Here is a 13,811-nt window from a genome sequence, read left to right as displayed (position 1 = left end):
AAAATTGCCATGATTTTTTTATTTGACTATGGGCCTTATTCAGCGACCATGAAACCCTTGAAATTCGCTTGAAATCTTGAAATTTCAGTACAAAATTTAAAGATTTCAGGAGTTTCTTGGTCGCTGAATAAAGCCCTATGTTTGCGATTTTTCCTCTACAATCAAAGAAAACTCTATAAAAATGAAAAGGAGGCTATTCAGCTTTAAGGATAATTTAAATTGATTTTAAGGACTACGTAGGTGTCTAAAATTTATTTTGTTAAAAATGGACGTTTGAAATTTTTTTTTAAACTTATACCTAGAATTAAATATTTTATTTAAGAATACTTTTGATGCAAACAGGTTTTTATTATGTTTCTAGTGTTTAATAAATTTTTCGCTCGATTCCTAGGATCATTGACCGATTTAAATGTTAGTTTTTAAAAAGGTTAGTTCTTAACGTTCTTAACTATAATTCTTAACCTTTTCATTAAGGAATCTCAAAGATAATTGAATTAATTAAAAAAAAATCATTTTCTAAACTTTCTTTTGAATTAGGTTTTTATCAAAAACAAAAAGAAATTTAAAAAATTTATTTTTCGTTTAACAATTAGCAATCTTATTAATCTCTATCAATCTCTTTTACATACATACTTATAATTGCAGATTTAATACAAGGAAAAGTTCTCTATGGATAATCTAAAAATCTCTCTCCATCCTTTATAGTTGTTTCCCGCCCTAAATTGAGTTTACGCCGCGATGTAACTATAAAAAAGCGGATTAACTACATTGATATCCTCCATAAATCCAAATTCAATTCTCTGCCGATTTCTCTACTGCATGTTTATCTTCGCATCATTTTGCGGATATATGTTGGGTGTATGTAGTACATAAAGGGAGATAAAACTAAAGGATATTGTATTGATATCTCCTTCCTCATGAGATTTCCTTGTGTGTTGAAGAGAGGGTTGTTCTTTTAGCCCTGAGGTGTGGGGTTGGAAAAGCAAAGCATTACTACGGGATATATTGATTCCTGGGATGATGCTCCAACTGGGGGCTTTTCATTCTGTGAAAGTTTCCAATTCGCGTCGTCGTTTGGAAATGTGTGTATACAAGCATATAAAATGGAAGATGACTGGCGGGAGGTTGTGAATATGGTGAAGTTTTTTTTTCTCTATATTTCTCTCTCCTCTGGCATAGCATAGCAGCGTGCGGGGGAGGGATGAAGTTGGGAATAATATGCAAAAATACATTTTATTGATCGAAGTACTGAAAATGTGGGGATTAAGTGAACTCTCTCGTTCGGGTTTTTCATACCGTCCAACTGCCGAGGAGTTTCGATGTTTGGTGTATTCGCGACGCGCGCGAGGTTACCTCAACAAAAATGCAATGTGCACGGTGCGAGTAAAGTGGAGTGTGTGAATGAGAGGTGGTTGATTTGAAAAGCCCCGTATGAGGGAGAAAGATGGATAGAATTGAAGAGCTAATTTAATTGAATATTGCAAAATACCATTACTTTCTAGTTCCACCATGGTAAAAGAGATACATACTATATATAATGTACCCAAAGCTCCGCACAGTAGGGGTAACTGGGGTAAAATGGTGAATCGGGAAAAAAATTAAATTCAATATCTCATGAAATACATTGTCCTAATCATTCTCATTCAGTTAACAGGTGCTTCTTACACCTCTTAATAATCCCAGAAAGCTTTAGTCATGTAGAACGAATACTTTGGATTTTATTGAGGAAAATAATTTTCCGATGTCTAAAGTTACTTTTACCACCTTACCATATTTCCATTCTTACCATCTTATTCTGTGTAATAAATTATGAAAATGCATTTTTTCAATAAAGCAATTATTGCTGAACACAAACCTATTCTGATTTTTCCCACAAATTTTCCGAGTTTTCTATTATAAAGTTTTCACTAAAAGGTAGCACTTGGGGCAAGACGGTGAATATTTTTTGGGGTAAAATGGTGAAAAATTTGCCTCCTTCCACTCATATAGTGTTTTCTCTCTCTACAATCTATTTTACTATTGACGCGTAATGGAATAATCGTCCAAAATTTTCGCCCTACAAAATCAATGTTTTTATTCCATTCAATTCTTCACAGATAATATGTATTAGGTAGATTAGGTAATATAAACAATTAATTAACTCGAAATAATGTTTTTTTCGTAATTTTTCTTAAAAAATTTCTCCTTGTTAAATAAATTATTATATTGATTTTGCTACCAAAGTAGCTACGAGTATGAAATTCCTTGTCCGCTGGGTTTTTGTTGCACACAGATCTGACGGGAAGTTGTAGAAAACAAACAAATGGAAGTGCTTTTCGACAAAATTTGTGTTTTATCAATTTTATAGGACTAAAAAGTGAATAATCATTACGATACGGAGTGAAATCTCTCAATCGAAACAGGTAAGTTTATCCCAGAGCAAATCAATAACCTCTCAGACATGGATTTTCAAAGAAAAACGCATTTGAAATTCATTCACCATTTTACCCCAAGATTTTTGGAACAGGCAAATGTGGAAGGGTTTGGAAAATGGCATGAAAAAGCATTTTCCCGTTGAGATAGAGAGAAATCGTCTGAGACAAAGTTGTAGCCCGGAAAATTTGCTATAAGATAGTTGTCATAGGAAATCTCAAATATTTCCATGGAACTCAGGAAAAATTATCTCCCAAAAATTCACCGAATTACCCCAGGTTCCCCTATGTGTTGCTTTCAAATGGGATGTTTTCGATACACTGTCATAAATTATATCTCTCTTTTCCACCAATTCTGTTAGATAATTTTGCAGTGTTTCGCTTTTTTTTTCTTCTTCTTCTCATACACTGTACTGTGTAGCAGCTCTACTTGGCCACGATGGCAGCATTGAGAAGTACAAAAAAAAAGAATCGCAGGCACATGAAAATGACGGTTTTCTGGTGAGACGTCGCGGTGAATTTGTTGGGCGTTGGCAAAAGTGTGGAAAAGGGTATTTTATTAAAAAAAAAAAAACGAAGGACAAGAGCTGAAAAAAGAGAAGGGAAATGCTACACATATAGCGGACTAAGCACATAAAAGCCCTCTGTCGTTTATGGGGAGCTGCTGATGTATAACAAAAAAAAGAGAGAAGGAGGAAAAAAAAGAGTTTTCATCCCTCGATTTTCGCGTTTTATTCACAATCAGGGTACTTTTTTTTTTGTAAACTCCTTTTTTCTCCTTCCTATGTTGTACGTACACACAGCATAAAAATCAATGACAATTCTTTGGCTATGGGCTTTCTCGACACTGCCCATGTTGGCTATACTTCATAAATTGCGCACTATGTTGTGTATATGAAGTAATTAAGGGGATGAATTCGTGTTATGAACAATTTGGTCGCGTAGAACGGGCTATAAACCCTCGAAGGGTGAGTCAGTCATTGAGGGACAAAGGAGTCACAAAGTACATACATATAGCAATCTTGTGTAACGTCGAGTGGCGATGCAAAATATCGAAATGGTTGAAAAGAGAGAAAGAAGATTAGAAGGGATGGACGGCAACATAAGGCAAAATATATATCACATTGTCCTCCCATAGAAGTAGACATTATCATTGAATAGGAGCGAGGTCTCTTGCATTGCCATCTCCTTACAACAAACACAGCTGCGAAAGAGAAAATCTTTTCTAAGATGATTTTGTGTTCTTGAATATTGAATATTTTTCGCTATTGAGTTTTTAGAAAATGCGCGAAGGCAAAAGAGAGAGAGAGAGAAAGAACAAGAAATTGTGGGGAAGCATTTTTATAACACAAATAATACATAATGTAAAAAAAAAGAGTGTTTTAACTTGGATACCTTCTCTTCCACTCGACAGATCAATATTAAACATGCCTTTTTGTACATAAAAGCGTCAAGCTTATGTAGAATAGAAAAGCACAAGAGCCTTCAATATGGAAGCAAGCACACAGAGCTTTACATTTGCTACATATATCTATTCTATATGTATATATAGATATTTATTAACCGAACAACCAGTATAGAATTCTCAATATCTTGTTCTCTTTCTTGTGCACATAGTTGGTCGATTTTGTATGGTGACACCGACGAATGTGAACCAACTCTCCAAAAACCAATTGTACGAGAGCACTTTGACGCATTCATTCAGCTTCTCTTTTGCACAAATGTTGCCCATCTCCCTCATGTATGTGGTGGCATACATATATGTAATGTTTGGCAAAAGGACTGCTGAAAATGCTCACGAGAAGCTTCGTGTGTTGTCCCCCCCATTCCTCGTTAACAAAGGTGCATCATTCACGGGAATTTTGTACATCTTCAGCTATAAATGAATCTCTTCACCCAATGTAACTTGGATGCCTTTGTCTTGTTGCAGACTAACAAATTGACATTAAGACCTTGCTTGTAGGGGTTAAAGATCTTTTAGAACAAAAAGCTTTGCAGTTTTATTAGATTCAATTAGGAATAACAGAGGTCTGATAATCAAGCATAATTTCCTTTGGATTTTAGGACCTGATGAAGCTTGAATCTATCGAAATGTCATTATTATCTGTAAAAGCTAATTGAAAATTTTCCTGAGAAAAAATACATAAACACGTGTAGGTCGCTTGGTAGGAAAATTGGCTTAAAATATATGAACTTAGGTGTTATTTCCACTAGTTTTTGACACTACAGTACATAATACAATGTTACCAGATGCTAAGATGAGCAATAAATTCAAGTTATCAGATTGTTGAATTGTATGTAGTACATAAACATCATATATAGAGCCTTGGCAATTATCACCTTAGGTCAACAACGATTATTGCTTACAGTAATATTGACAAATAGCACATTGCTTTGTTCGAGGTGTTATTCCGATTACTTAATTATAAAATGATGATAATTTATTGAATAATCTACATTTATTTAGTACTAACTTTTACTTTAGAACTTGAAAAAGAGAATCTGTGTCAATTTAAAATAAAGAATTATTAGGTTTCAATTTAAAAAATTCTAGATTTTTAGGCTGAGCTTTAGATTTTTACAAGTGAGATTTTTAATGTTGTAAGACTAGGTCAGGTTAAGTTTAGAGCTAAATGGATTTCTTTGGATGATTTTTTTTAGAATTCGAATCACGAAGATGATCAAAACATGAAACTAACTGAATCTTATTTAACCAGATATACTTTTAAAACCTTTAAAGTCTAACTTTTAAAGAAAAACCTTAAGCTTAAAACTTAGGCCTGCTTTAAGAAAACCTAAGCCTAGCCTAAAAAAGTTAGAACTGTTTAAAAAAAATTAGACCTAGCTTAAGAAACTTGGGCCTAGTCTAAGTTCCTGGATTTAGCTTATGAAACTTAGGCCTTGTTTATGAAATACTGAACATAATTTAAGAAGACTTAATAATTCATTTTCAAAGAAGATTTAATACTAAATAAAAATGTAATCATTGCCTAAATATTAATCAGCATGATTAGACTACATCATCATCCTGATTTAGTTCCTACCTAATACAAGCTTTAAGAACGATTTATCATAAAAAGTTCCTTTTGATCTTTTTATAAATCCCCCCTAGTATTTACTGTATACATAGAACAACTTTATAACATAATCACAGTGCTAACAAAATTACGAGCAAACTTTATAATTGTGTGTATGAGTTGTTTGTGTAAATTGAATGTGAATTAATCGGTGTGATTAGCCCTTTGGTAGGCTCGTCAACGCCACACTAAATCACAATGTAAAAGAATGGCGATGAGATCGTTTTGATATAGCTCTCCGTAGGATTCACACATTGTTCGACATTTATGGCAGCACTTGGCCTAAGACGATCTTTTCTTGAAATTGTTTGGGTGTTTTGTGTTGTAAATACATTATATGAATTACGAAGAGGGGTTCAAAAGAGAAAAAAAATAGGGAGAGAATGAAGAGAATGGAAGGAAGAAAGGGAAAGAAAAATTTCTCCATATTCCAAATTTTTCTTTCAACCATAATAAAATTGGACTGACTTGTGCCAATGTATGTTTGACTTGATTGTGTGTTAGTTCTATTTATATCGCAAGTTTTTCGGTCGGTAACTAAATAGAAAGAATTCTCAAAGCGATAAGAGGACAACACTCATAATGGGGTATACATTTGAGTCAATAACAATGTAATTTGTATGTTTCTTCACTCTTCATACTTTTTTACTTTCTTCTCTTTCTGTTACATTATGAAATATCTATGCTATGTATGTTCCTATATATTAATTTTTGGAGGGATATTAATTGATGAGGAAAATATTGTTTGAACACCATGGTGAGAGTAAAGAAAAGTTGGGGAGATTTCTTCGGGGGAAGAGTGTATTTTGTGAGAGTTTTGCTCTAAAATATTGAAATGTCATGCTTCATGGGGTTTTTCTTCTTCCTTTTTTCATTCAATTTCTCGCACAGTCTTGAATTTTTATTGCACCAACTGTTGGATGAAAGCCATTTTTTGCGCAAATTAATTAATTAAAATATATACTCATGATAATTCGATTAATTTTTATTGTACGTTTTATTCATTGAAATGAAGTTATTGATGTTTGGTTGCTCTTGTTGCGATTGTGGGGACATCTGTTATCAAATTGCACTTGAAGACAAGGTTAACTCCTACTCGTTTTTTCTATTGGCTAGTTGCAGTATTCGGACTTTAAGAAATTGTTGAGTAGATCCTACATATTTATTGTCACATCATCAATGTAAATTGTTATTTTACATCCTGATCTCCTATTGAATTTTCTGTGAAGTAGGTAGGGGGACACAAGAACAGTATTTGAAGAAGAATCTAAAATTTAAAAGAGAAAAAAAAGTGTCTGAAGTACATCTGGTATAAGAAAAATGTATGAGTGAGATGGATGAATTGATAGAAAAAGTTGCATTAAATGCTCACGAGAGTTCAGTTATATTTCTGAATTATATGTACATACATATGTATAAAAGTGTGTTGTATGTTGGAACATTTGTGTGGAGACAAAATCGGAATTCCTAACGAGATTTCTCTCATCTCTTCGGCATCTATCTACATTCAACATAAAATCCACCCGAGTGTCACTTACTTATCTCTCTGTCTCTCTTCTCCATTCTCGTTCAACAATTTTTGTAGTCTCTCACAGTGTGATTTGTGTGCCATTCAGTACGGTGTTTGTGGTGAAAAAGTGGTATTTTATCTCTATCGTTGTGGAAAATATGATTAGTGGTGTGACAAAAAAATAATATGTAAGTTGCGGTTGTTGGTCTGTTTTTTTTTTTTTGCGTTCTTCACACAAACTTACGTTTTTATTTAATAAATTTAAATTGACAGTGTAATTCATAGTGTTTATAGGGGGGGTGGGGAGCTACTGACTTTACGACATATTAATTGCTCAGCCTTAGTCGACATGTTTTTTTTTCTTCTCTTTCTTTCATCAAATTCAATCTCTTTTTCGATAACTCAATCATGTCAGCAGCAACGTATTAAACATGGTTGGGATTTATTGAGTGTGAAAATGTTGTGTGTGGAGGAAAAAATGTTGTGAAAAATGTACATGTAGTTGGTGGGTGATATGTTGCGCCTAAAGTAATTACCTAATTTGCAATTTTGATCGACATTGGTGATTAAAGAGATTTCTGTCAGCCATTTTGTACGTGACGTCATTTTATTGTGAATCTCCGAGTTTTCCCATCGCGATTCAAAGTGACGAGAGAGTGAGATTTGAGCACCACCGAAAGAGAGCAGCACATACAAATTAACAATTTTCTGCTAGCTGGTGAGGAAGGTACATTATTACATAGCATAAATACAAAGAAGAAGCTGCGAGAGTATGTAAGAGAGAGAGATGGTTCTCATGAGAGAAGCAAATACATAAGAATTATTTTATACGAATGGTAGTAAATACGAAATAAGTAAATTCATCTCTTTTGCACTCTCTCTCTCTCTCTCTCTCTCTGACTCTCCGAGAGAGAGAAACTTTTTGTAAATACTATGAGAGATGTGTGTGCGCGCATCAACGAACCCACGTGGTTGCTGGATGAGTATTTGTGTGTTGTGTGTGTATTGATGGGATGTCTGTGAAATGACAACATAGTGAAGTTGTATGCGAGTTGATGACGATTTCAATTTAATCTCTGCATGCATCAAGTCGGCAAGTGAGAGAGAAAATGGGAAGCACATGCGAGAAATATTTTAATCTCTCTCGCGTGCTCTTATTCTCACTCTCTCTCTATTTACAGGGTTGAATTGACAGATTCAACAATAAATTGACAGATAACACTATCGCTAAATATGTGATTTTCACATTTTTTTCTCATTGAATTTCTATCAATGAATTTATTTTGTATTATTTAATATTTATTATCTATGAAGGTTTTCTTTTGTCTATTACTTTGTTTCTTAGAGAATAATTAAAGATTTTCTAATTTTTGACAATATGATTTATTTGACAGTTTTTTTTTTTGACAAGTAAATTACCTTTGACAGTAAATTCTGCATATTCTGTTTTGATTATGTGTGTGAGAGAAGATGAGAGTAGAAGGGAGAGAGAGGAATCTGTGAGGATGCGTGGGAGAGAGTATCCTTGAAGAGTAATAGGTATATGTTTATATATTCTCACCACATTACCCTAGGTCCATATTGATTCCCGTGCGCTTCACCTAGAAGCCTAGATACAACTCTGGATGACAAAGGGAGTAGTGCGCAAGGGGAAGTTACATCGTGAGAGAGTGGAGTGTGTGATAGAGATGGAAGATACAAAAATAAAATGCAGATGACATATTGTAACAAAAAGTATGTGAGAGAGGGGAAAAGATAATATTTGAGGAGAGAGAGAGAGAGAAAAATGTAAGAAGAAGTATCATGAGAGGGAATCGAATGAAAATACATGTTTGATTTACTTTAGTATATTTTTTTTTTTGTACATAAGTTCCGTGTACTTTTGTGTCAAATGACAGAGAAAATTCTTCAATAAAGTCGTATGATATTGCGTGTTTTTCCTTCTTCTTCTTGACAGTGTAAGATTTTACTTTTCTTTGCCAAGTGCAAAGGAGATGGGGTAAAGGATAATGTAGTAGATGATGTGAGATGTTTTTGTTTCTTTTGAGTTTAATAATAAATGATAAAACATTTACATTTTTCTCTGACTCTTAAAAGTCTGTTGAATTATATGTCATTGTATGTACTAAAATTTATCTTGTGGTTGGTATCAGTGTCACTTAATTGCTTCTATCTTCACGTCATTCTGTTTAATGAAGAATTGATGAAGTAAGATGAAATCTTTTTACTAGATCGATGATACTCGATAAACTTGAGTAAATTCTTTACAAGCTAATTTAGAATAGTAAATCAAATCAATTAAGAAGATAAACAGACAAGATAGAATTTGAGCATAAGAAGCTCAATCTGAGGCATTATGAGAAGGTGTCGAGAAAATCATGAAAGAGAAGAGAAGCGCACCCAAATGAACGAAGAAAAACGTTGACCATAAAAGGGAGGAAATAAACCTTGGAACAGACGAGATAAAAGGTGCTTCGTCGTTTTGTGTGCAAAATGGAGCAAGTCAAATGGGTGTTGTGGAAGCTCTATAGGGAAAAATATTAATACTACCTACCTATGTATATATTTGGTGTGTGCCATGACGAGTAGTGCTGTTGCTTTTTTTTTTTGTTCTTCCACCTTGTTCGTAATTCGCCATTTTGTTTGTATTTGCGTATAAAACACAATCATCCATCGTCTTTCGTGTTCTCACAGGGGGCCTTTTTGCTTTTGCTTCACTCACCCATTTTTCGCGCCCCATCCCACCCGTCCCGCACTCGTTGCCTATACACACTGTGTGATGTGACGACGATTGCCTCAAATGCGGCCCGTAGTCTCTGGTCGCCATTGTCGTTGATTCCGTTTTGTATATAGTATGTTACATTTGAGCAGAGACTATCAAAAATTTTGCAAATAGAAAGTGTCATCAAGTATATTTTATCTGTGAACAGCTAGAAGAGAGCTCTAGGTGGGGAAAATGATGAACGGGGAAGAAGAGAAGATGAATTTGTAAAGGAGAGAAGAATCTTGAGAAAGATTAATTCATTTACTCTGATGTTGCAATGATAAAAAAAGTCTATCCATACGTTGTTTAACCTTTGAAGATGCTTTTTAGAAAGAGAGAGAGATATTCAAGAGTGTATTTGTTGTATTTTATTTTACAAGGTCGCTCTGAAAGTGATAGCTGGCTCAAGCTGCTAAGGAGTCATAGATCAGGACTTAGACAAAATTCAATGCTCGTCTTCTTAACTTAAAAAGAAACAGAAAAAAATCTTTTAGAAGTCGTTGATGAAGACTGAAACAGTTTTATTTTAAGATAAAAAAATAAGTAGAAGAACGTTTGTTAAGGAGTCATTTAAATCGGGACTTTGACGGTTATATGAGTCGTTTGTCTTCAGAATAAAAAACACATGAGGACGTTTGCTAAGTAGTCCTTGATCAGGACTAAGACAGACCTGTTTTGAAATTAAGCGGTCATTTTCCGAAGTTTAGGGGAAAAAAAAACGAAAAAGAACTCCTGCTAAAGGAGTCGTTTTAGATCAGGCTGATCCTGATTTTGAAATTAAATCCTTTTTTCTGAACGTAAAAGACACAAAAGAATGTCTGCTATAGATTCTTTAATTAAGACTAAGACCATCTTGTTCTCGTCTTCTGAAGTTATAAAAAAGAGCGTCTGCCATGGAGTCGTAGATCAGGACTTAACCGGTGGTGTTTTGTAACTAAATTCCTTAATTTTTCTGAACGTAAAAAAAAGCAGAAGAACTTCTACTAAAGATTCGTTGATCAGGATGATCCTTCTGAACTCAAACAAAAATAAGAACACAGAAAAACGTTTGCTAAGGAATCATTGATCAGGAGTTAGACGGTCTTGCTTTGAAATTAAACGTTCATCTTCTGAACTGTAAAAAAAAAAATACAGAGGAACGTCTTATAAGGAGTCGTTTTGGAACCGAACTAAGATTGAGGTTATGTCTAAAAATTTAATGCTCGTTTTCTGAACTTTAGAAGAAGAAAAAACAAAGAAGAATGTCTGCAAAGGAGTCCTTGATCAGGACTAAAATAGTCTTGTTTTAAAATTAAACGTTCATCTTCTGAACTAAACAAAAAACAAAGGAACGTCTTATAAGGAGTCATTTTAGATCTGGACTAAGACTGAGGTTATGTCTTGAAATTTAATTTCAAAACAGGATCATCCTGAACTTTGAATAATCAGAACTCAAACAGTTCTGTTTTCATAGAATAGAAGAAATAAAAGGCAAAAGAATGTTTGCTAAGGAGTCGTAGATCAGGACTTAAACAGTCCTGTTCTCTTTGTTCATTTTCTTAACCTAAAAAGAAATAGAAAATCATCAAGAAAACCTCACAAAATGCGATATTTAGAAATTAAAAATGTAATTTGTAGACCTTAGAAAGTACGGAAGTTGTTTGTCAAGAAAAAAAATTTTGTTAACGTGGTTTGCTCCCAGTAAATTAATGAAAATTCTTTTCTTTATTGCAGATGTCCGCTGGCACACAACTGCAGATGGCACCGCAGACGACAATAGTGCAGCAACAAGGTGGCCAGACAACAGTACATAACCAGGACTCGAACATGAGCACTGGATCGTCTCACAGTGACAAGGAGCTGGAGTCTGGTGGTGGTGGCAGCGGTGGGACTGTAGCACCGGATAAACTACCACGAACACCGTCGGAGAGGAAGAGGAAGCGAAAAGCTGAATGTGATAATGGAAGTGGACCCGGTGGTGGGGGTAGTGGGAGCGGTGGTGGCGGTGGGAATGGTAGTTTAACAAGTGGTCCGCCATCGGTGACGAATAGCAAAGGGCCGAGGATGACACTACCGCTGTCCGATGGGAAGAAGATCAACGATTACTTCCACAGTAAGCACCCAAGTAGTAGTCCCCATAGGCAGCATACAGGTGCCAAGAGTCCATCGCCACAGCATGGGAGCTACCCCATGTTTCCCCCTAGTCCGCAACCGCCACTGACGAGCCTCAGCGGGGGTGTTCAGGATATATTTAAGATGCGTACGGCGCCTGCATCGACAATTGGGCCACCGTCGCAACTGCAAACCCTGCCACAGTGTCCACCGCCGGCGCAACAGGCGCCGTGTCCGCCGCCAACGGTGTCCAAGGGTACGCAAACGGATTGGTCATCGCAGGATATCCAGGAGAGGGATACGGACCTCGAGACGAGCAAAATCAAAATTGATGAACTCACGAGGCAGTCGGATGAGCACAAGTGTCAAATATCGGCACAGCTGAAGGTGATAGAGCAGCACAAGTCTCACATAAATAAGTGCATAGATGTTGTGAAGAAGCTCCTCAAAGAGAAGAGTAATATTGAGAAGAAGGAAGCAAGGCAGAAGTGTATGCAGAACCGCTTGCGATTGGGGCAATTTGTCACGCAGCGCGTCGGGGCGACGTTCCAGGAGAATTGGACGGATGGTTATGCGTTTCAGGAGTTGGCGCGGCGACAAGAGGAGATTTCCACGGAACGCGAAGAGATTGATCGGCAAAAGAAGATGCTGACGAAGAAGAGACCATCGAATACGGAAAGTGGGAGGAAGCGCAATAATTCCTCAACATCATCAGCAAGTAGCAGTGGTGTTAGTTCCGGCAATAGTTCAACGACTGTTGCAGCATCATCGTCAACATTGCACAATGGTAGTGATGCGACATTTGTTAAACCGGAACCAGTAACCGGTGGCTATACACTCCAGGAGTACTATGAATGTGATGAAATACTAAAGCTGCGGCAGAATGCCCTCAAAAAGGAAGATGCCGATCTGCAGCTCGAGATGGAGAAGTTGGAACGCGAAAGGAATCTGCACATTCGCGAACTAAAGCGAATTCACAACGAGGATCAGGTGAGGGTGATGTCTAATTTCTTATTCTTTATTTTAGCTGTGTTTCTTTCAGACACAGCTTTTGTGTACCGAGCAAAATCGAAAGTCGTCAGATCGGGCTCAAACTTGGGATGAGCACGAATTAGGGTCCCCACATTCCAAAAAACGTATGCGCCAAAAAATTTTTTTTCCGGCCGGCCGTCCGTCCGTCCGGAGTTCAGAGCTAAATTGCAAGATAACGGTAATAGATAGAGACTTGCGGCAAACGGCAAAGTTTAAATATCGACCGAAACACATCCGATTATGAGGTCAAATCCACCCCCCCCCTCCGTCCGCCATTTTGAATAACCTCAAAATTTTGTTTTCGCTATATCTCAGTCCCTGTAATAGCTAAAAATCTGAAATTTTTATATGTTGTAGGGGCCATCAAGATCTTTCCAACGATACCTCATTTTCGAAAATCGGTCAAGCCGTTTAGCCAATATGGCCGCCACAATTTTTCATCGAAAATCGACCATAACTCGAAAACGGCTTGACCGATTTCGATCAACCCAGGCTCAAATGAAAGCTCTCAACAAGCCCTACAACTCTCTAGAACATCCGAAGTTTCAAAAGTGGCCGCTAGGGGGCCAAAAATCAAAAACAAAATTTTCGATGAGTTTTCGATGAATATCTCGAAAACGCCATTATCGATTTGCTTCATTTTTTGATATATTATAGCCTACTATAACATCTATTTATAAAAAAAAAATTAAAAAAATTTATGTCGCCATATTGAAAATATTGAGTTCCAACTTTGACATGTCATATCTCGGGTTCTACAAGTCCGATTTTGAACAACTCAAGTGCAAATGAAAGGTTTCGTAAAGCCCTAGAAATGTCTAGAACTGCAATGTTCTAGACATTGTTGCAATACTTCGAGAAATGACCGCGAGAGGCGCTAAAGTCAAAATCAAAATTTTCGAAAATTTCGAACTCGAATATTTCGA

The 13,811-nt window shown here is 36.0% G+C and overlaps 1 protein-coding gene and 1 long non-coding RNA gene across 16 annotated transcripts in view; one reads left to right on the top strand and one right to left on the bottom strand.

Annotated features, from left to right (window-relative positions):
• Positions 1-13,811, top strand: part of LOC129790674 (serine/threonine-protein kinase tousled-like 2) — a 98,141-nt gene that overhangs the window by 69,553 nt on the left and 14,777 nt on the right. For 14 of the 15 annotated variants that reach the window (XM_055828318.1, XM_055828328.1, XM_055828326.1 and 11 more), the window contains one exon: positions 11,476-12,843. In XM_055828318.1, the coding sequence (XP_055684293.1) occupies positions 11,476-12,843 (1,368 nt within the window). Of the gene's footprint in view, positions 1-7,084; positions 7,726-11,475; positions 12,844-13,811 lie in introns of those variants that run through there. The other variant, XM_055828334.1, reaches the window with a different exon arrangement.
• Positions 6,448-9,749, bottom strand: LOC129790757 (uncharacterized). The gene is made up of 2 exons (XR_008750606.1): positions 9,553-9,749; positions 6,448-6,755 (listed from the first exon to the last, which is right to left on the bottom strand). It is a non-coding gene; the product is annotated as an uncharacterized LOC129790757 (long non-coding RNA).

The sequence above is a fragment of the Lutzomyia longipalpis genome, chromosome 2 (genome assembly GCF_024334085.1).
Source record: "Lutzomyia longipalpis isolate SR_M1_2022 chromosome 2, ASM2433408v1".
Classification (NCBI taxonomy): Eukaryota; Metazoa; Arthropoda; class Insecta; order Diptera; family Psychodidae; genus Lutzomyia; species Lutzomyia longipalpis.
Note: the sequence above shows the minus strand (reverse complement) of the source record. Positions and strands in the feature narration are given on the sequence as shown.